This window comes from Phoenix dactylifera, chromosome 1 (genome assembly GCF_051530095.1).
Source record: "Phoenix dactylifera cultivar Ajwa chromosome 1, Ajwa_hap1_PhDact_Kaust_v1.1, whole genome shotgun sequence".
NCBI lineage: Eukaryota > Viridiplantae > Streptophyta > Magnoliopsida > Arecales > Arecaceae > Phoenix > Phoenix dactylifera.
In genome coordinates this window covers 33,462,061-33,484,807 of record NC_143190.1, presented here as the reverse complement: position 1 = coordinate 33,484,807, position 22,747 = coordinate 33,462,061, and the positions used below count along the sequence as shown (strand labels likewise).

The 22,747-nt window shown below is 43.7% G+C and overlaps 1 protein-coding gene across 1 annotated transcript; it reads left to right on the top strand.

Annotated features, from left to right (window-relative positions):
- The first annotated feature begins 19,347 nt into the window (after positions 1-19,347).
- On the top strand, positions 19,348-21,855 carry LOC120110610 (vicilin Cor a 11.0101-like). The gene is made up of 6 exons (XM_039126107.3): positions 19,348-20,015; positions 20,129-20,304; positions 20,405-20,485; positions 20,596-20,865; positions 20,958-21,327; positions 21,473-21,855. The coding sequence occupies exons 1-6, from the start codon at positions 19,397-19,399 to the stop codon at positions 21,673-21,675; spliced, it is 1,719 nt and encodes a 572-aa protein (XP_038982035.3). The 5' UTR covers positions 19,348-19,396; the 3' UTR covers positions 21,676-21,855.
- Positions 21,856-22,747: the final 892 nt, after the last annotated feature.

The following is a 22,747-nucleotide window of genomic DNA, read 5'->3' as shown; positions in this document are numbered from 1 at the left end:
CTACGCGATCCACATCGGAAGAATCATCATTTCTCACGCTTCCAACGGCAAAAGGATTCTTCCGGGTTCTATTGTTTATCATTGTCATATTTGCTTACTTAGAGCTTTTCGATCCTTTGTAAAACCTTTCATTGTGGTGCTTGTTCCAGTCAAGGGACTTGGAACAAGGGAAAGGCGTCCCAAGCCTAAGTGAAATTGGGGGTTATAGGGTTTGTTGTTAGCCCGGTGTAAAACAACGAGTTGGGTAGTGAACTCGCAAAACTACCGTACTGTAATCGTGGATTATAGTGGAAATTCCCAAAGGTGCTTTGGGGAGTGGATGTAGGAGCAGTGGAGGCTCTGAGCCACTATAAAAGCTTGTGTTTGCGATTGTTTGTCTTCATAGCTTTATTTTAGCTTTAGCTCATACATTTGTGTGTTTTATTTTTTAATTAGACAAAAAGTTTTAAAACACCCAATTCACCCCCCCTCTTGGGTGACCATCTCTGGGCAACAGTTTGTGTTGGTTGCTGCACTCTCTCTTACACCCTCTCTAATCTTTCACTGCATATAGTTACTTAACCGAAATACTTGCAATAGAATTGAATATTAACCAAACGTAGTTTTTAATTGGTCGAAATTTAAATCATAACCCAATTCACCCTCCCTCTTGGGTTGTCTTCCTAGGCAACACATCCGAGATCCTCTCAAATGGCCGCGTCATGCTCACCTCCCCTGCTCACGGATCCATCCAGCCTTCATCCCGTTCGTGGAACGAATCCATTACCCACAGCTTCATCTTTCCGAGATCCTCTCAAACCAATCCAGTCGTCCGCCCTTCCTCTTGTTCCGGGATGAAACTTCCGAATCACCTGCATCCCGGAACCAAGTTTTCTTTGCATTCAGCCGTATCCTTCTTCCTCCTCATCTCCTCCGTGTCCGTCCCAGCTCACCATGTCGTGATTCATCTTCATCTCCCATGCTTCCGGAGCATCTCTAACACGTCCGAAGATCAAGCAACAAAGTCTCGGATAAGCTCCAATCCCAGTGAATTTCCTTCATCCCATTCCGTTCCTAGCTCCCCTGTTTCGGAACAACTCCCTCCCGTCCGCGATTCAAGGATCAGCTCCTAACTCCCTTGTTCCAGCAGCCACCCTCTTCTTCCGGATTCCAAGCTTATCCCGTGATCCTCTTCGTCCGTAAATCCCTCTCAACTTCACGAGTCTTCTTCCGCATCCCCTGTCCTGCATCTGGAAGCCAGCAACTGTCTGAGATCTTCCCCAACATCTCAGCCATTTTTCTAAGCTTATCATCTCATCTGTTCCCTGTTATCAGCCGAGATCCCAACATCCCAGTTTGCATCCTTATCCCGTTTGCAATTAGTCACTCCAAATCCCACGCTCTTCCCGATTGTCCCCCCCACGATTCTCTACTCCGGATTAACTCCATCATCTTGGATGAATCCATGCATTCGCCCAACGGCAAAAGTCCATCCTTATCCGTGAAGAAACAGAGGAGGAGCGAGGGGGAGTTGCAGCCTAAAAAAAACCCAGGCGTGAACCGAGAAGGGCATTCCCTCTTCCCCACCGGGAGAAGAAGAAGCTTGGGGGTTCGGTTCCACATCCAATCTCTGGGAGGCCAAATCCCACGGGAAGAAGAAGAAGTAAAGGGAGAGATAATAGTTTGGGATATTCTGGGAATTACTTCCCACGAAAAAAAAAGAGAAAAAGAAAAAGAAATGAAGTGATAAGAGGGGAGTCGCCAGAGGAAGAGAAGGAATGGGAGCCCGCTGCTGTGCTGCTGCTGCCGTCTACCACTGCATGGAAGGCTGATCTCCTCTCTAGGGCCAGATGCAGCCCTAACAAAGGGCTAAGGATTTTGTATTTTTGATTTTTATTTTTGAAGTTGTATAAACTTTATTTTGCTCTTAATGAATATTTTATTTCATCTCATATTTAATTTCTGTGATTTTAAATATGACGTTTATACAACTGTTCTTCATGATCACTAAGTAAATATGAGATAGTTCATGCTTAAGGAAGATGCAGTGTCCTGCCACATTAGTTTAGGGTAGACATTTCATGCTAACTGAAGATGGATTATTTCCAAATTGCTTTTGTGAATTTCTATTTAAATACTTGTTAGGCTTGTAGCCAATTTGCATGTTAATCCAAGAATAAATTAAAATACAAATAACCCTTGTTTCGATGTTAGTGGTGAATTCCTTGCCCTAGGTTCCTCCAAACTGATATCATTTTAATTGCATTTCTTATTAAAATTGCTTAGTTTAATAGTCTTCCCAAATTTTCTTTTTTCAAATATTTTTAAGAAAGCAACTATACCCCAATCCCTATGGATCGATATCCGTAATCACTATCCTACTAGATACGTGCTATTGCGTGGTCTTTAAAGTTGACTATCAGGGGTCGACCCAAGCTTTCCTGGGGTCGACTCAACTTACTGTTCATTAGACTTGGGGTCAACTCAACCTTCTCTGGGGTCGATCCAAACTTCTCTGAGGTCGACCCCTGCTACAGTGGGGTCGGTCTTCTCAGGAACCACAGAATCTTGTATTTTCAGCTATTTTCAATGGGGTCGACTCATGCTTTCTTGGGGTCGACCCGTGCTACAGTGGGGTCGAGTCAAGTTTCATTGGAGTCAACCCTCTCAGGGATTCCAGAGACATGGTTTTGAACACATATCCTTGGGGTCGGCTCATATTTAGTTGGGGTCGGCTCAAGTGCTCCTGGGGTCGGCTCCAGCTGGGGTCGGCTCAAGAAAACTTGGAGTCGGCCCTCTCAGTAAAATCCAGAGAGTTATTTTCTTGAGGCTTCAAACTGGGATCGGCTCAAGGTTCTTTGGGGTCGGCTCCTCTCCTGGGGTCGGCTCCACTCACTGTTCACCTGTGCCATTTTTGCAGGGGTGTGCCAGATGGTTCCAAGGTGTGCCAGGGTCGACTCCACTTCTTCTGGGGTCGACTCAATCCACACTTTCCTGCATCTTAAGGTTAGACTAATTCATATAATGAATGAAACATATTTCAAGTAATTTTGAGTGTATGCCACGATAGAGCTACATATCCTTAACAATAAAAATTACTGTTTTGTCCTTAAGAGTATATTTCGTTTGAAACTTTGCTGAATTAGATTTAAAAGTTCTCTATCACTTTTCTACTACAATTTTTATCTCGTTGTTAATCATTGAAAGACGTCTCGATCTCATTCTCTTAATATATCATGAATGTATCGAGGGTGTCGTATTCAATAGTGATGTATCACATTAAACTGTATTATTAATTTGATATTCTCTCAATGGTTATGTTAATCATCGAAATAACACTATCATTCTCAAGCTCTAATGGAGAAAAACTTCGATGACTTCGTTCGTCATGCCTATTCGGCTAGTGTGCAGGTGAGTGATGCAGCCCTCCCATTGATTATCCATTTTCTTTTCAAGTGTTCGACCTCTGTTGACATTTTGTCTTTTGCGCCAGTCCCTCTATGTGGTTGACATGCTGATGTCTGGCATGCTCGCCTACCAAGAGGAGTTGAGGGTGCTCAGGCTGAGGATGGTGCAGGCTGAGCTGCGGGAACAGGAGGCCAAAGCTTAGGTGGCAACCACTGTGCAGTGGCAGCAAGAGGCCAAAGATCGGGTGGCGGTCGTCGAGCAGCAATGGTGCGAGGCCGAGAAACAGGTGGCGTTCTCGAGCAGCAGCGGTGCAAGGCCGAGGAGAAGGCCACAGTTGCCATGCAGCGGCTTCGAAGGGCCAAAAAGAAGATACGGGCTGTCGAAATCCTGATTAAAGACAGGCTCGCCCAGATTCAAGATATGAAGGCCGAGCATTCTCGGGCTCGCTCGTCTGCCACAGGCCACATTTTGGAGCTCGAAACTGCTATGATTAAATAGCAGGGCACGGTCGAGGCTCTAGGGGTAAAACTTGGGCGACTCGAGAGTTTCGTGGAGGAGTCTGCTCGCAAAGCTGTCAGGAGATTTCGTCGGTCAGAGTAGTACCTTGACGAACTGGCAGAGGGGGCTAGCATTGTCATGATCCAGGGCTTCGACAATTATCATAGCCAGGTACAACAATTCTGCCCTGGAGTCGACGTTAGTGGTTTTGAGCCGAATCTAGACGAAGCTACTGAAGTGGTTGGGGGTGCCGCAGAGGCAAGTACTGAAGTCAAGCCAGAGATCGTCTTTAAAGTCGCCACGGAGATGGAATCAGAAGCCGCTCCCAAGGCTGACATTAGAGTCGAAGCCGCCCTCGAGCTTAGCGTAGTTGCCGCTCCTAAGGCCACCAACGGAACGGAGGCTGCTCCTGATGCTGATGTAGAGGTCGTCTAGGTCGACTAGCTTTTGTTAATGTTTCTATAAAGTCGGCCGCCTGGATCTTTTGTGTTCTTCCCAACGTCAAGGTCAGGCTCTTGTATTTGGCCCTTAGCCCCTTTTTGATATCAATAAAGTATGCATTCCTTAGACCATGTATTTGAGCCTGTTTTGCTTTGTGTCTGGTTATCAAAATCCGAACTGTATAGCTTAGGTCTGGGCCCACCTTGTGTAGCAGGAGTCATGTTGGGGCTTTTGCTGAAGTTCTTTTGCTTGGCATTTGCTTCCAACTTGGAGACAATCTTTCAGTCGAACGAGCTTGTAGCTTTTCGTTTGATATCGCAGGTCACCTTGAACGCGGCTCAAAAGGCGACGCTGGCGAAGAAGGAAAACTAATTCGAGACCAGCTCGAGAATAGAAAGCTGCTCGAGGGTTGACACCAGCTCGAGAATAGAAGTCTGCTTGAGGGTTGACACTAGCTCGAGAGTAGAAATCTGCCCAAGGGTTGACACCTGCTCGAAAATAGAAGTTCGCCCGAGGCTTCACACCGGCTCAAAAATACAAGTCCGTTCGAGGGTTGACACCAGCTCGAGAATAGAAATCTATCTAAGGGTTGACATCTGCTCGGAAATAGAAGTTAGCCCGAGGGTTGACACCGGCTCGGGAATAGAAGTCCGCCCGAAGGTTGACAACAGCTCGGGAATAGAAATCCGCTCGAGGGTTGATACCAGCTTGAGAATAGAAATCCGCTCGAAGGTTGATACTGGCTTGAAAATAGAAGTTCGCTAGAGGGTTGATACTGACTTGAGAATAGAAATCCGCTCGAGGGTTGATACCGGCTCGAGAATAGAAGTCCGCCCGAGGGTTGACACCTGCTTGGGAATAAGAGTCTGCCCGAGGGTTGACACCGGCTCGAGAAGGTGAGGAGTCGAGCATCAGTAGCCCGTCCTTCGAAACGGCTCCCATAAATATTTCGGTCTTCAAGATTATGACCCGGGGAGATCCGCCAGGAAAACTTCTGGGTATGCCACGCGGTGAGATCCAGCTGGTTAGGGAAAATGGTTAACCCAATCCGAGCCATCGAAGTAGGCTATATAACACCTTGAGGGAGGATGTCTCGGGGCCTTCACTCGATTCCTCTTATTTCCTTCTCCTTTTCTGGCTACCATTCTCGCTGTGAGAAGTCGCAGGAATGGTTTTCAACAATAAGACCCTGATGGCTCGACACAATTAGGTAGTTGCGTCGGATGGAGCTTGGTCTGAGGAGGGGTCGAAGAACCTCATCACTGGCGTGACGAAGGGCTTTCACTATAGGATGCACTTCGTCTATGTCTACGGATGCTAGAGAGAATGACGTCCAAGAGGAACAGGCTCGTGAAGTCCGGCGAGCTATCAGAGGGGGTGATGATCCAGGATGAAGAAGCTGTTGCTGCGGCCGGGTTGGCAGCTTGTCCAAGCTAATGATTCTTTTCTCTTTTTGCTTTTGCTAAATAGGCCATTTAGGCTTTTTCGTATTTAGCCCAACCTTAGGGTCGAGCATTTTTGTATTTAGCTCAACCTTAGGGTCAGACATTTTTGTAATCGGCCTTTGGCCTTGAAGTAAAAATGAAGTGGATTTTCTTTTCCACCTTGGAATCTGGCACAATGTAGTGAACCTACCTCATCTGAGTCTTTATGCTTAACTAGCAAGACCTGCACTGTGTAGCTTAGGGATTACCTCGGTTTTTATGTTTCCATGTAACTTCTGTAGAGCCAACGAAGACTTTATAGATAAGCCTTGCAATCGTAGGGCCCTTCGGCTTTCAGTCGAAACTGCAAGATATCCTGAGCCAAGCTCAAGGGACGACTTTGTAGATAGATCCCTCCATCACTGAGCTTTTCGAACCGGGCTCGGATGAGACATCCCTTAATGTGGCAGCAGCCGGGGGAGATTCTTTTGGCTGGCGACTAATATAACGTCGGGCACTCCGATCTTAGCTCAAGAGGCGCTATCGTAGATACCTGCGGTCACAGAAGCTCTTCGGCTTATGATCGACACAACGCATGGCATCCCGAGCCAAGCTCGAGGGAATCGGGGCGTACTAATAGAATACTGCTGATTTGTAGAATAGATTTGTAGAATACTGCGGACGGAGGGGGGGGCTCTTCAACAACTCTTCGTTGACGCTGCAGGGCACCCCCAACTTAGATCGGGGGCGTACTTGTAGAATACTGCAGACGGGGGTGCTCTTCAACGGCTCTTCGTTGACGTCGTAGGGTGCCCCCCACTCAGATCAGAGGCGCACTTGTAGAATACTGCAGATGGGGGTACTCTTCAACGGCTCTCCATTGATGCCACAGGGCGCCTTCCACTCAGATCGAGGGCGCACTTGTCGAGTACTACAGATGGGGGTGCTCTTCAACAGCTCTTCATTGACGCCGTAGGGCGCCCCCTACTTAGATCGGAGGCGCTCTTGTAGGTAAATCCTGTGGTCGCGAGGCCTTTTGGCTCTCGATCGATGTTGCCGTACGTCTCGAGCCGAGTTCGAGGGACGACTTTGTCGATAGATTTTATAGTTACAAGATCCTTTGGCTCTCGATCGATGCTGTAGGGCGTCTCGAGCCGAGTTCGAGGGATATCTTTATCAATAGATCCTGCAGTCGCGAGGCTCTTTGGCTCTCGACCGATGCTACAGGACGTCCCGAGCCAAGCTCGATGGACGACTTTATAGATTTGTCAATATACAACTCGTGCTGTGGGGGCAACTAGAGCGCGTTGAGCCCATTAGGGATTTTCAGAGATACTTTGGGGAAATTTCAGAGGGTAACTTTATTAATTGACACATTCTGGGATTTAAAAATTATGACCTAAGGGGATAAAGTCCCGTCCGAGGGTTATAGCTTTCATCCCAGGTCGTCGGACCCGGACTGATTGGGGTGCAGCCTCGTCCCTGCCCCCGAAGTCAGGATGCCGCTAGCGTGCAGGATGCGAGGGGCAGTATTGATAGTGCCCGCACTAGGGTAATTGTCGTCGGGCTCGTTGGGCAGCTCCGGGCTCTGTCGAGCTCCATTCTGTCGACTTGACCATGTAGAGGATGAGAGCCACCTCCCGCGGTTGGCGGAATACCTGCATAAAGCCTCACCGGTGTTTTCAGTAAGGGCGCTCCGATGATCAAGTTAATATGAAACCTAGTTGATCCTTCCAAAAGTCTCCCAGGTGTTACCTAACGAGGCTATTTATAGTTCCTATGGAGAGGCCCATATAGTAGAGGTATTGTCTGTCCTCGTCATGAGAGGAGATGGCTTTAAGTTGGATGGTGCGCAGCTAGAGCTTGCTGGTGGCATGTGGTGCCATCCGTTCTTGGGAACGGTAAGATGTTGACAGTCGTAGCAGGGTATGGCCGGAGTAGCATAGTGCTATCCTTGGCTATCGTGGATCAGCAAGCAAAGCATGGTATGGTAGTGTTGCTATGTCTAACCACGTTGGAGGACGTAGGCACGCACATAGGTGCAGCTATTGGTAGGGCTAAGCTCGTCGAGAGGTCACATCATGCAATTGGTGAGGACGATCTGACGGGTGCTGAGGTTGGCCTAGCATCTCGAATTTCAAGGTATGCTCAGCGGAGCACCCCCGGCTCAAGGGTCGGGGCGTACCATTGGAGAGGGTGCCCCAAGCTTGGTTAGGGCGAGTTGACGAATACAGGTGGCGCCCCGAGCATGGTCTGGGTGAGTCGGCGAATACAGGAGGTGCCCCGAACTTGGTCAAACAAGTCGGCGAATATCCGAGGTTGAAGGAGCTTTCGAAGAAGTCTGAGGTCCGCCTGGTTCTAGGTCGGACCGAAGTTTCGTCTGGCTAGTGTTGGTGTCTATTGGGCCGAAATTGAGTGGCCCTTTTGTTGTGGGCAGGACGATCTATTTCGCCCTCGATCAACCAGATACAAACTTTGACAATAAATTACCCAAATATTTACAAAATAATCAATCCTTCATTAACCTTTCTGGTAACAATCACATCTTATTATGTGGCTTCTTTTATATTCTTAGCTTTTTTTCTTCAAGTTAGTAAAAGTTTTTCCAAATGGATTAATAACCGGTTCCTTCATTGCCTCATTTCCTGGTTTGGTTACAAGGTTGACTTCTACATGAGTTGGATGCAGTTTCTTCCTCAAAAATTGGTGAGCTCGATTTTGATAAAAGAATTGGTGCCTATGATACGATAAGGCCCGAGTTATTCATTCAACTCAGAGATGAGCAAAGATATTTCCATTCAGAAAGTATGTTTTATGGAGACTTTCCCTAGCCCTATATTCTCCATTTGATAATCATGGTCTCTTCTACTGTTATTTCCAATCCTAGTGCTGATACAACGTCATCGTTCTTTCTCCACCACTCAGATAACCTAGGCATGGTCCTGGTCTCTCAAGTCCTCACTGGTAATAATTATCCTCTATGGAGGCATGCCATGAAGACTGCTCTCTTAACTAAGAAAAAAATTGGCTTTATTGATAGCTCGCTTGAGAAGCCTAACAAAAGTTTAGCAACACTTGATGCATGGCAACACTGCAACACAATGTTGCTATTTCTGAATAGGGAACGTAGTCCAAAAAGATCTTGTGAGTAGCATAGTTTATTTTGAAACTGCCAAAGAGACATAAGAAGATCTAGAATAACACTTTTTTCATGGTAAGGCTGTCCAAATTTATGAAGATCTATTTTTTGTTGCTTCTTATTCTACCACACTTAAAGCATATTAGGATGAAATCGATGATCTATGTTCCCTTCCTACTTGCACTTGTCGTGCAATAAAAGAGTTGAATCGGATCTCTCAAGATGAAAAAGTTTTTCAATTTCTTATGGGGCTCAATGACTACTTTAAGTTTTAACTAGCATGATTCTAGTCACTCGGGTAACCAACGAGGAGGATGTAGTCGTATAGGTCATGGCGGTCGAGGACGACCATGCTGTAATTACTACAATTATTTTGGTCACACATGTGACATTTGTTACAAATTGTATGGTTCCCCAAACCACCGTGGAGGAACCAAAACTCCGACTCCTGATAGAAATCATATTGCTAATAGTGAAAATCCTCTTGGCTTATCTATTGTGTCCTAGCTCATGCGAGAGCAATATGTCCAATTGTTATCCATATTAAACATCGACAAAACTACCACTTCCATCAATATGATAGGTATTCCTTTCAACTCACAACCTGTGACATGGGTAATTGACACAGGTGCTTATGATGGTCACCGACTCTAATATTTTTTTTATCACTTGAACCTTTTCCAACTCGTCAATCCATTAAACTATTTACTGGATATACAGTTCAAATAACCCAAAAAGGGACCATTAAAATGTCCCAAAAAGGGATATACTAGTTACTGGATATACAGTTTAAATCATCTTTGCCCACCCACTTTTAATTTAAATTTATTATCCATTAGAAAGTTTACTAAAAATACATAATTGTATTGCTATTTTTTTTCTAACTTTTGTGTTCTTCAGGACTTGTCAATGAGGAAGCCGATTGGTCTGGATAAAAAAAAGGATGGTCTTTACTATTACAAGGGTCCAGTTTCTCCTACTTCTACAGCTTTTTATACCCAGTTGACTTTTAGGCATAATCGATTGGGTCATCCGTCGATCCAAGATTAAAGATTTTAGCCCAAGATATTTCTATTCATCTTTCTGCTTTTCAAAATAAAATAAATTTTTGTACTGTTTGTCCTCTAGCCAAACAAACTAGAATTTCTTTTTCTACAAGTACTTATGTTACTTGCTTCATTTTTGAACTTATTTATATTGATATTTGGAGAGGTTATTCTATTCCATCTCATACTAGGGCACATTATTTTTTAACAATTATAGATGACTTTTCACGTTGCACATAAACTTTTCTCATGTGATTCAAACATGAAACATTTTATTTGCTTAAAAAATTTATTGCGCTTGTAGACAACCAATTTTCTTGTAAAATTAAAATAGTTAGAAGTGATAATGGGATGGAATTTATGGATCATCAATTGCAAACCTATCTTGATTTATTAGAAATTATTCATCAAACATCTTATGTTGGCACGCCACAATAAAATAGTACAGTTGAGCGCAGATATAGACATCTCTTTGAAGTAGCCTGAGCATTACATTTTGAAGCCAACCTGCTAATCCAATTTTGGGGTGAGTGTATTTTAACTACTGCTTATCTTATTAACCGACTTCTTCTCCTATTTTAGGTGGTAATTCTCCTCATGAAATGCTTTTTGATAAAAAATCTCTCTTACCACCATTTACGTACCTTCGGATGACTTTGTTTTGCTTATATCCAAGCCAAAAATAAATTTGGACCTCGTGCACACAAGTGCATTTTTGTAGGATATCTCTATGTCCAAAAAGGCTACCACATGTATGACCTACTTGGGAAAAAAATATTCAATAGTAGAGATGTTATTTTTCATGAATCAATTTTTTTATTTGCCAACACATCTTCCATTTTTCTTTCTTTCCAATCACCAATTCTTCCTTACATTACTGATAATGGCGATGAACCAATTCTCTCCACTTCTAATCAAAATTCCATCAAACCAGTTGATCTTTCTGAAACATCCGCCGATTTACCTCCAAGGTGCTCTATTATGCCCTTTTGTTGTGGGCAGGATGATCTATTATGCCCCCGATCAACCATATACAAACTTTAATAATAAATTACCCAAATATTTACAAAATAATCAATCCTTCATTAACCTTTCTGGTAACAATTATATCTTATTACGTGGCTTCTTTTATATTCTTAGCTTTTTTTCTTCAAGTTAGTAAAAGTTTTTCCAAATGGACTAATAACTGGTTCCTTCATTGCCTCATTTCCTGGTTATAAGGTTGACTTCTACTGAGTTGAATGCAATTTCTTCCTTAAAAATTGGTGAGCTCGATTTTGATAAAAAAATTGGTGCCTATGATACGATAAGGCACGAGTTATTCATTCAACTCAGAGAAGAGCATGCATTAGCCATATTATCTCACTGTGTATATGACATGTCATCTAAGGAATTGATCTTTCGGCAAAGCGCAACTAGAGCACTGCTCTCATTTTTACAGTTTGCTGGATCAATAGTAAATAGGGAAACAAGTGATTGCCAAGAATTGCTGTTACATGATGGAGCACAAGATGATGTAACAAATCAAACTGTGAAAAAAAAAATACTAGTTCTACTTGGACGAATGCCTGTATTCAACAGATTGTGAAAAAAACTCTACTGCAGAATATGGGTGAAGCTATGAGCAAAGATATTTCCATTTAGAAAGTATTTTTAATTTAGACTTTCCCTGGCCCTATATTCTCTATTTGATAATCATGGTCTCTTCTACTATTATTTCCAATCCTAGTGCTGATACAACATCATCGTTCTTTATCCACCACTCAGACAACCTAAGCATGGTCCTGGTCTCTCAAGTCTTCACTGGCAATAAATATTGTAATAACCCAGGACCTCACCCAAAATGGCTAACCGGAAGGTATTATTTGGGTTCCTTGATCCTGTATAAGTACCCAAGATCTACCTAGCGAATAACCGATGTGGAACTAAATACACGCCCGCACGGATCCTCACATACTCCTTCCGTTCAGGCCCTGACTTTCTCGTCAGGCTAAGGGTTCAAATCTATTCAAATCTAATCACAAACACTATGATTGGCCCATAGGCAGCCCCAATGGATCTGTGCTGCAGTGTCCCCTAGTCCACATAGGTTATGGGTCGAGTCCGCTCTAATACCATTTGTAACAACCCAAGACCTCACCCAAAATGGCTAGCCGGAAGTTATTATTTAGGTTCTTTGATCCTATATAAGTACCCAAGATCTACCCAACGAATAATCGATGTGGGACTAAACATACGCCCGCACGGGTTTTCACAATTATCCTCTATAGAGGTATGCCATGAAGACTGTTCTTTTAGCTAAGAATAAAATTGGCTTTATTGATAGCTCGCCTGAGAAGCTTGATAAAAGTTCAGCAACACTTGATGCATGGTAACGTTGCAATGCAATGGTGCTTTTCTGAATATGGAACGCAGTCCAAAATGATCTTGTGAGTAGCATAGTCTATTTTGAAACTACAAAAGAGGCATAAGAAGATCTAGAATAGCACTTTTTTCATGGTAAGGCTGCCCAAATTTATCATATCAAGCGATATATCTCAATGCATATTCAAGATCTATTTTTTGTTGCTTCTTATTTTACCACACTCAAAGCATGTTGGGATGAAATTGATGATCGTGCAATGAAAGAGTTGAACCGGATCTCTCAAGATGAAAAAAATTTTCAATTTCTTATGGGGCTCAATGACTCCTTTTCAAATGTTTGGAGCCAAATACTCACCATGGAGCTACTACCTACAATAAGTAAAACTTGTTCTCTGATTTTGCAAGAGAAAAAATAGAAGACGCGGCAAGTCAAACCGATGAAGTCTCTTGAAGGTGCTGCCATGACTACTTTAAGTTTTAACAAGCATGATTCTAGTCACTCGGGTAACCAACAAGGAGGATGTAGTCGTATAGGTCGTGGCAGTCGAGGATGACCATGTTGTAATTACTGCAATTATTTTAGTCACACATGTGACATTTGTTACAAATTCCATGGTTGCCAAAACCACCGTGGAGGAACCAAAACTCCTACTTCTGCTACAAATCATATTGCTAATAGTGAAAATCCTCTTGGCTTATCTATTGTGCCCCAGCTCATGCTAGAGCAATATGTACAATTGCTATCCATATTAAACGTTGACAAAACTACCACTTCCATCAATATGATAGGTATTCCTTCCAACTCACAACCTGTGACATGGGTAATTGACACAGGTGCTTCTAATGGTTATCGACTCTAATATTTTTTTTTTATCACTTGAACCTTTTCCAACTCGTCAATCCGTTAAACTATCTACTGGAGATACGGTTCAAATAACCCAAAAAGGAATCATTAAAATGTCCCATTCTCTTAAGTTAAAAAATCTTCTTTGCCCACCCACTTTTAATTTAAATTTATTATCCATTAGAAAGTTTACTAAAAATACATAATCGTATTGCTAATTTTTTTCTAACTTTTCTGTGCTTCAGAACTTGTCAACGAGGAAGCTGATTGGTTCGGATAAAGAAAAGGATGGTCTTTACTACTACAAGGGTCTAGTTTCTTCTACTTCTACAGCTTATTGTACCCAGTTAAGTTTTAGGCATAATCATTTGGGTCATCCGTCGACTCCAAGATTAAACATTTTAGCCCAAGATATTTCTATTCCTCTTTCTACTTTTCAAAATAAAATAAATTTTTGTACTGTTTGTCCTCTAGCCAAAAAAACTAGAATTTCTTTTTCTACAAATACTTTTGTTATTTGCTTCATTTTTGAACTTATTCATATTGATATTTGAGGAGGTTATTCTATTCTATCTCATACTAGGGCACGTTATTTTTTAACAATTATAGATGACTTTTTACGTTGCACATAAACTTTTCTCATGTGATTCAAATATGAAACATTTTATTTGCTTAAAAAATTTATTGCGCTTGTAGACAACCAATTTTTTTGTAAAATTAAAATAGTTAGAAGTGATAATGGGATGGAATTTATGGATCATCAATTGCAAACCTATCTTGATTCATTAGAAATTATTCATCAAACATCTTATGTTGGCACGCCACAATAAAATAGTATAGTTGAGTGCAAATGTAGACATCCCTTTGAAGTAGCCTGAGCATTACATTTTGAAACCAACCTGCTAATCCAATTTTGGGGTGAGTGTATTTTAACTGCTGCTTATCTTATTAACCGACTTCCTTCTCCTATTTTAGGTGTTAATTCTCCTCATGAAATACTTTTTGATAAAAAAAACTCTCTTACCACCATTTACATACCTTCGGATGTCTTTGGTTTGCTCATATCCAAGCCAAAAATAAATTTGGACCTCGTGCATATAAGTGCATTTTAATTTGTAGGATATCTCTATGTCCAAAAAGGCTACCACATATATGATCTACTTGAGAAAAAAATATTCACTAGTAGGGATGTTGTTTTTCATGAATCATTTTTTTCATTTACCAACACATGCATCTCTCATTTTTCTTTCTTTCCAATCACCAATTCTTCCTCACATTACTGATAATGGTGATGAACCCATTCTCTCCACTTCTAATCAAAATTCCATCAAACCAGTTGATCTTTTTGAAACATCCGTCGATCTACCTCCAAGGCGCTCTACAAGGATCCGACGTCCTCCTCAATAACTTTAAAAATTTTAGTGCTCTTAGGTTTCATCCTTTTTTGCCCATACCAAAACAATCTTGTGGCAGGTACTAAGTATCCACTCCAAAATAATCTTTTCTTTGATAAATTCTCAAACTCTCACTATTCTTTTCTAGCTTTTGTTTTCTCTTCTTTGGAGCTCAAGTTATTTTCCTCGGCAATGAAACATGCTCACTAGCGTGATGCTACGGCCGATGAAATTAAGGCCTTAGAGTTTAATCACACTTGGACCATGATGCTACTTCTACCAAGCAAACATGTTATCGGTTGCAAATGGGTATATAAGATCAAATATAAGAGTGATGGTAGTATTGAACGGTATAAAGCAAGGCTTGTTGCTAAAGGTTACACTCAAGTTAAAGGCCTAAATTACTATGAAACATTCGCTCCTGTCGCCAAATTGGTCTCGGTTCATTGTCTTATTGTAATTGCAGCCACCAAACAATGACATATGTACTAGTTTGATGTTAATAATGCCTTTCTTTATGATGATTTACATTAAGAAGTTTACATGCAACTGCCACCAGATTTTTTTCGAAAGGGAAAGAAAGGAGAAGAATTAGTCTGTCGCCCCAACAAATTCTTATATGGTTTTAAATAAGCTTTCCGTAACTGATTTTCCAAATTCTCTACTGCACTACTTCAGAATAGTTTCACTCAATCAATTGCCAATTATTCACTCTTTACCCTCAAATCCAAGGGCAACATCACCGTTGTGTTTGTTTATGTTGATGATGTACTCATTATGGCAGTGATCCTTCTTCTATCGCTTCTACTAAATCATTCCTCCAAGATTAATTTCGAATTAAAGATCTTGACAAACTTAAATACATCCTAGGCATCAAAGTTGCACGCTCCAGTAAAAATATTTTTCTCTCTCAATAAAAATATGCCTTAGATATTCTTGAAGAAACAGCTGTTCTAGGTGCTAAATCAGCACACACTCTGATGGAGCAAAATTTAAAGTTATTACCTATTGTTGATGAACATTTGCTTGATCCTAGATTATACAGACACTTGGTAGGTCGTTTGATCTACCTCACAACCACTCGTCCAGACATTACCTTTGTTGTCAATATCTTCTTAGTCACAAGTTCCACCTTTAACCTATGTCTCTCTATTGTGATCACTTAAAATTGCTACAAACCTTGTATTTATGAGCGGACAAAACATATCGAAATAGATTGTCGTGTCGTTCGGAAAAAAATACAAGCAGGTGCAATCCAAACCAATTTCCATCGATGTAACAATCAACATACTGATATTTTTACTAAGGCTTTGGTTCGTGGTCAGTTTTCTTATCTGTTATGCAAGTTGGGTGTTACGGATCCACACACACTAACTTGAGAGAGGGTATTACAACTTAGAATTATGCACAATCTTACCTATTATAGTATATACGATATTGAATACTACAACTGCCACATATTGCATGCATAATTTTGATATGACATCTTGCCATGTTGAATGCATAATCTTGGTATGATATCTCAGATCAATCTCCAAAATCATAGAATATGATTATCGATATTCAAAATTAGTATTTGTATCGAATTATAGAATTTTACTATTGTATTATACTATATTTGATCTCTAGTCACTACAAGAAAATTCATCTTTTCCGACGCTTTTTATAATCTTTACCGACGCTTATAAGCGTCGGCTAAAGTTCCCGCGACGCAAATAGAAGCGTCGCAAAAGCGTTGCCGATATCGGAGTGGCAAAAGTTTTTGCCGACGCTAATAGAAAGCGTCGGCAAAAACAGGTATTTCCCGACGCTCATAAAAGCGTCGGCAAAAACAGAATCGCCGACGCTTTAAAGCGTCGGCAAATGTATTTTTAACGCGTCGGCGTAGGCTTCAAGTTTACCGACGCTTTAAAGCGTCGGCGTAGGGCGTCCCACAATTTTTATTTACCAACGCTTTAAAGCGTCGGGATTGCTATTTTTTTAAAAAAAAATAAAAATACGAATGTAAATCATAAAAGCCCCAGAAAACTTGACTGGAATATGAGACCAAGAATCAATCTAAAAATCTGAGTATATGCCTGAGGGACATGACAATAGCTGCCAAGGTGACACCTGAAATTGAGTTGAAGTTGGGCAGTTGGGAGAGAACAAAGTGCAGTGAGGCGAAGATCATGATGAAATAGGTGACTTTGATGTTTTTGCAGTCAGGGCAGACAATGTAGACGATGTAGACCATGTAGACCATGTAGACGATGAAAAATAAGATGAACAACAAGATAACAGAAACATGCTATGTTACATGCACTGCAGGCTAATGCCATGGAGACTTACCAAAAAATCGAAAATAAAAGTAAAACCAACTCAAAGAAATTTTCAGTTACTTTGCAGTATAAACAAAAATCTGGCTTTCAAACAATGTTGAGATGAACAGAAATCAAAAGAGAGTTACATCTTAAAGTAGATTCTTGTATCAGCTAAGAGTAAGAGATCAGCAAGGGAGAATACTCACATGCTCCCATCTTCCCTTCCAAGAAGCTTGATGGGAGTTCCGGATCTCGGTGGAAACAAGCATTTTGCAGGCAGCTCATCCCGACCAAGTATCCGCCCAGGCCACCACGATCCATTCCGATGGCGGACCCAAACCAGTCCTCCAGCTGACGCATCGATCCCGTTCAAACACCCATCTTGATCACTGCCCATCTCTAAATCCAAATCCACGAGAAACAATCAGAAGAAAACGATCAAGGATCACCACTCTTCCCTCTTGGTGGCATTGGGCTTCCAACAACAAAGAAAGATCTCACCCTTCCACCTACCCGAAAAGATCAAGAAAATAAAAAGACAAAACAATAGTAAGCGAAATATCAGGTCTTCTCAAGTATTTCTTCAAGCCTGTATAAAATATTCTTGAGAGGAACAGAGGATTAAAGAAAAAGAAAAATAAAAGGAAAAACCCCAGGAACAAATATAACTAGTGAAAATAACCATTTTATGAAAAAGAACTATGATGGCGAAATCTTTCTGGAAGGAAAATGCGCATTGAAATCTCGTCTATAATTAGGAAAAATACTAAAAAAAGAAACTGTTCATCAGAGAACGGGGAAGAGGAAGGGGAAGAGAGCGATAAGAAACCAAGAAATCTACCTTCAGATGGAGACGGGGAGGTCCCGACGGAGAGGGAGGAGCAGCGACTCGTATGAGCGATCGAGGTAGAAGGGGAAGAGAGAGAAGGAAGTAGAGGGGAAAAGAAAACCTAGAGTGCTTGAAGAAATTTATCTCAAGAAAGGCAGAAAGGGAGAAATTTATCTCAAGAAGATCGTAGGTGAACTTGGCCGGCATCTCGTACACATAAACCCTAACCACCGACAGCCCCGACCACGGATCCGCCGGATCCCCATAAAGCCTCCCTGTTTCCTTCCCCCAGATCTTGTCATCGAGCGCTTTTACCGCGGCTCCGCCCGCGTCGGCCGCGACGGAGGAAGATCCGGCGGAGACAGGGCGCCGGGAGGTGAGGAACTTCTCGAGAGAGGCGACGAAGGAGTAGAAGAAGAAGATGGAGGCGAGCACGAGGAGGGAGAGGGTGGCGACGAGGAACGAGGGAGAGGAGGAAGAATCCTGGCTGGCTGCCGACGACAACCCACACCACACATTATTAATATGTACGGTTCATCGCCGGAGAGGATGAAGGAGGAGGGGAAGGGCCCGCATGTTCTACCACGACGCTAATTAGCGTCGTCTATGGCCGACGCTTTTACAAAGCGTCGGCATATGTTGGGGCTGAACGGAAAATTGCCGACGCTTGTAAAAAGCGTCGGCAAAAAAGGGTCGGTAAAACCCCATTTTCTTGTAGTGAGTATTTTTCTCATAAACGTGAAATTTTGTTATTGTATTCTAGTACATTTGGAGGCTCAACTTATATATAAACTACATCAGTATTATAAACAAAGCAATTCAAATCATATATTTAACATAATTTTTTTATACTCCTCGCACGTACGCTGGTACTCTCTCATCTTCTCCTTCTCGTCAAATTTTTGCTGCCGCTGGCATTGCTGCTTGGAGAGCCCGAGCTCTGGGTCTCTTTTCTCACAAGAAAGGACAATGGTGGTGGAGATCGAGAAGGGAGTGACAGAAGAGGAGGATAAGTTAGAGGGTTTGTGGTTCCGTCGTTTGGATTTTTTAAACGGTGTACATACAGTGGGTAGCTAATGGAAAGGGGCTGAGATGTTGGTTCGCCGCAACCATCCATAGTAGAGAGAGAAAAGGTGGCTACGCGGCAACCATGCAGGCTGAAACGTTGCCTCCGACGTCCTTTCACTTGTCCTGCTATCAGTTCCCTACCTTGGTGGGATGTGGCAACTAGATAGTGCTACAACGTACGTGCGACAAGCTAAAGGCAAAAGCTCACACGCGTGTAGGCGTAGGACACCATGCAACGTCACACGTGTACGTAGAGACCTTTTGCTGGACTCGGTGAAACGGATCGTTTGGGACGTAACGGACTGATGCGGCCCACCGAAGCCACAACCCACCCTACGTCCGCTACAGTAACACGTGGACGTCTCGGCGTACAGCTCGTCGGAGAAGAGAGCTCCACGCGTACAAGCCTCCTGCTCCGACTTCGCTTAGCAAATCATCGATGAGCTCGTGATCAAACGTCCGGACGTGGCGATCCGTTTTGTCCACACCGGATCCTGCATCCACGTAGCCATGCAGGCGTGGCCCAGCTGCCACGTTACTCCACTCCCTCAAGACCCACCACCTTTTCTCTCTATAAATGGAGACCCCCAGCTCCACCACTCCTCATCGACCCAATTACGCTTTCCCCTCTCTGAGTGAGTAACTAGGAATAGCCAGCCATGACGACCAAACCAAGAGTTTTCATTCCTTTTCTTCTTGTTCTTTCCATCCTTCTCGTCTCTGCCACCTTGGCTCTCTCCACTACCGAGGATCCCGAGCGGCAGATTGAGCGGTGCAAGCAGGAGTGCCGGGAGAGTCGACAAGGTGAGCAACAAGAGAGACAATGCGTGCGCCAGTGCGAGGAGCAAGAAGAGAAGAGGCAGCAAGGCGAGGAGACAGGCAAAGAAGGACGTAAAGGAGAGGATCCCGAGAAGCGGCTAGAGGAATGCCGGAGGGAGTGCCGGGAGCAAGCAGAGGGGAGGGAGCAGAGAGAGTGCGAGAAGCGGTGCGAGGAGGAGTGTAAGGAGCATCGTGGAGAAAACAAGGAGGAAGAAAAGAGGGAGGAAGAAAAGGGGGAGAAGAGGAGAGGGAGCGATCCTTTCTTCTTCGATGAGGAGAGCTTCCTGCATCAGGTCAGGACCGAGCACGGCCATGTTAGGGTCCTCAGAAACTTCTTGGAGAGATCCAAGCTTTTGCTCGGGGTCGCCAACTATCGTGTTGCCATCCTCGAGGCCAATCCAAACACATTTGTTCTCCCCAGCCACTGGGACGCAGAGGCCCTTCTCTTCGTTGCCAGGGGTATAGCAGTCTAGCATTCGCTCTTGTATCTATTTAAGTTTATTGTTTTATTTTTTCTCCTCCCACTACTCGAAATAGGCTACTTATATGTATTTATATGTGATGATCTGTAGGAAATGGACTTATAACTCGCCAGTGTCAAGATAATAAGGAGACGCAAGAGCTTCGCCGGGGACATATCATAAGGGTGCGTGCAGGAACAATCGTGTCTTTCGTGAACAAAGACAGGAACGAGAAGCTCGTTATAGTCATGCTCTTCCAAACCGTCGCGACTCCTGGCATGCTTGAGGTCCCTCGCATACACCTATAGCTCACACCTCTTAGTCATTTGTCTTCTAATTTACTCATTTCTCTATTGTTACCGACCATCGACCTTTGTGACCGTGCAGGCGTTCGTTGGTGCCGGTGGACGAAACCCCGAGTCATTTTACCGGAGCTTCAGCAAGCCAGTCTTAAGAGCTGCCTTTAATGTATAATAGAATGTTTCCCTTTCTCTCATTCTGTTCTTATACATGTAGTCGTCTGCTTAATTATCCATGTTCTTAACGTCTGAGTGAATCATTCTCGGTCCATGTATCAGACAGGAGTAGACAAGCTGGAGAGGCTCTTCGGAAGGCAGAAGAAGGGAGCCATGATAGAGGCAAGCCAGGAGCAGATCAGGGAGCTGAGCCGCCGCGCTGGCTCCGAGGGTCTGCCTCGGCCCTTCGGTGAATCGAGGAGGCCGTTCAATCTGCTTGACAAGCGCCCTTCCCACTCAAACCGCCATGGAGAGCTAAGGGAGGCCGATGGCGACGACTACCCGGAGCTCAGGGACCTCAACATCCAAGTCTCCCACGCTAGTATCAACAAAGTACTTAGGCTTTCCTTCTCCCTCCCTCTTCTCACCATCTCTTGTTCTTATGAGGTTATCAAGATAAAATTTAAATGGTGTCTGTTTGGCAGGGATCCATGATGTCACCTAACTATAACACGGAGGCAACCACGATTTCCATTGTGGTAGGAGGCAACGGCCAGGTCCAGATAGTGCGCCCACGTGTTTCTGGACAACAGGAGGAAGGACGAGGCCGCGAGGAAGAGGAAGGACGAGGCCGCGAGGAAGAGGAAGGACGAGGTCAGCAGGAAGGCAAGGAGGAGGAGGAGCAACGACAGCGAGGTCAGCGCTACCAAAGAGTCGAATCCGAGGTATCACGTGGCACGACCTACATCGTTCCTGCGGGCCACCCATCCGTCGCCGTCTCTTCGCGCAACGAGCGTCTTGAGGTCCTTTGCTTCGAAATCAACGCCATGAACAACCGGAGGACCTGGCTTGCAGGTATCTTCCATAGACTTTTAGTTTAACTTAAACTACTGAAATGGCTTGTTGCTAGCCCATTACAACTTGTAATTAAGTGTTTTTCTTGTTTATTTGAGCAAATATGCAATTAGCCTTCTATATGATTTCTTATGGTGGATTGCAGGGAGCAACAACATATTGAAGCAGATGGATAGGATGACCAAGGAGCTAGCCTTCGATCAGCCGGCGAGGGAGGTGGACGAGGTCTTGAATGCCCCAAGGGAGGAGGTTTTCATGGCGGGCCCACAGGAACGCGAGCGGGAGAGCGAGGGAGGGGAAGGCCGCGATGGTCCACTGGAATCTATCCTGGAATTTGCCGGCTTCTGAGATGGAACAAAGGGAAAGTTAAAAGAGTTGTGGAGACCAGAGACCAGAGTGAGGGAATATATATGCATGTATGAGAGTTCTACGGGTAGTAGTACGTAGTAGGACTGTAGGAGTGATGTAAATCCTGCGGAATAAGCACTTTTAAGGTGCCCTGGAATAAAGACTTCCCTGCTTTTAGCATTTATTTTGGCGTTCAACTTAAGAACCACTTCTATTTGGTAGCTAATTAATGCACTGCTTTGCCATTAAAGTTACTAGCAATTCATCATGCATGTGATGTTCCAAGGAGCACAAGCGCAAGAACATGATCGATGGTCAACTAATAACAATTACTTGGGGTAATTGATGGGCGGTCCCATGTTGGACCGAAACCAAAGAAAAAGTTCCGGTTGACTAGTCGTTTAACTCCCGATCTTTACGATTTTAGATTTATATTCGGAGATGAAAATACCCTTTACTCCCTCTCATAATAAAAGGAGTCAATCAATTCCCCCCTTCTTTTCTTGCGTGTTCTCTCTCCTTCACACGTGAGTTTTTTTTTTTTGGATGTCCTCTCTCTCCCGAGCCCCTGTTCTCTCTCCTCCGCTGGCCACAGCCCGCCCCCTCCCGAGCCCAAGCCGAGATCTTCCATGGAGGAAGGGAAAAACTCCGTCGCCGACCGGCCACGACCAATGTGGAAAGGAGATCCACCGCGTCGCCGTCGACTGCGCCCCGATCTAACGAAGAGATGTCTTCTCCGAGTACGGCCCGCCCCCTGAGCGGAGAAGAGATCTGGCAGAATCCAGAGGAGGAGGAGGCCTCCGCTCGCGCTCGTGGCTGCCACGGCTCGCCAACCGCACACCGCCGCCGGCCATCGGCCGACCCCCTCCCGCGGCCGCCACGACTCGCCCTCCTTCCGGCGCCGCCAACCTCGTGGGAGGAGAAGAACGGAGGAGAAGAAGAAAGAAAATAAGAAAAGAAGAAGAAAAAGGAAAGAAAAAGAAGAAAAGGAAAAAAAGAGGGAAAAGAAGAATAAATAAATAAATAAATGTATAAATAAATATATTTACGAATGAACGAATAAAAAAATAAA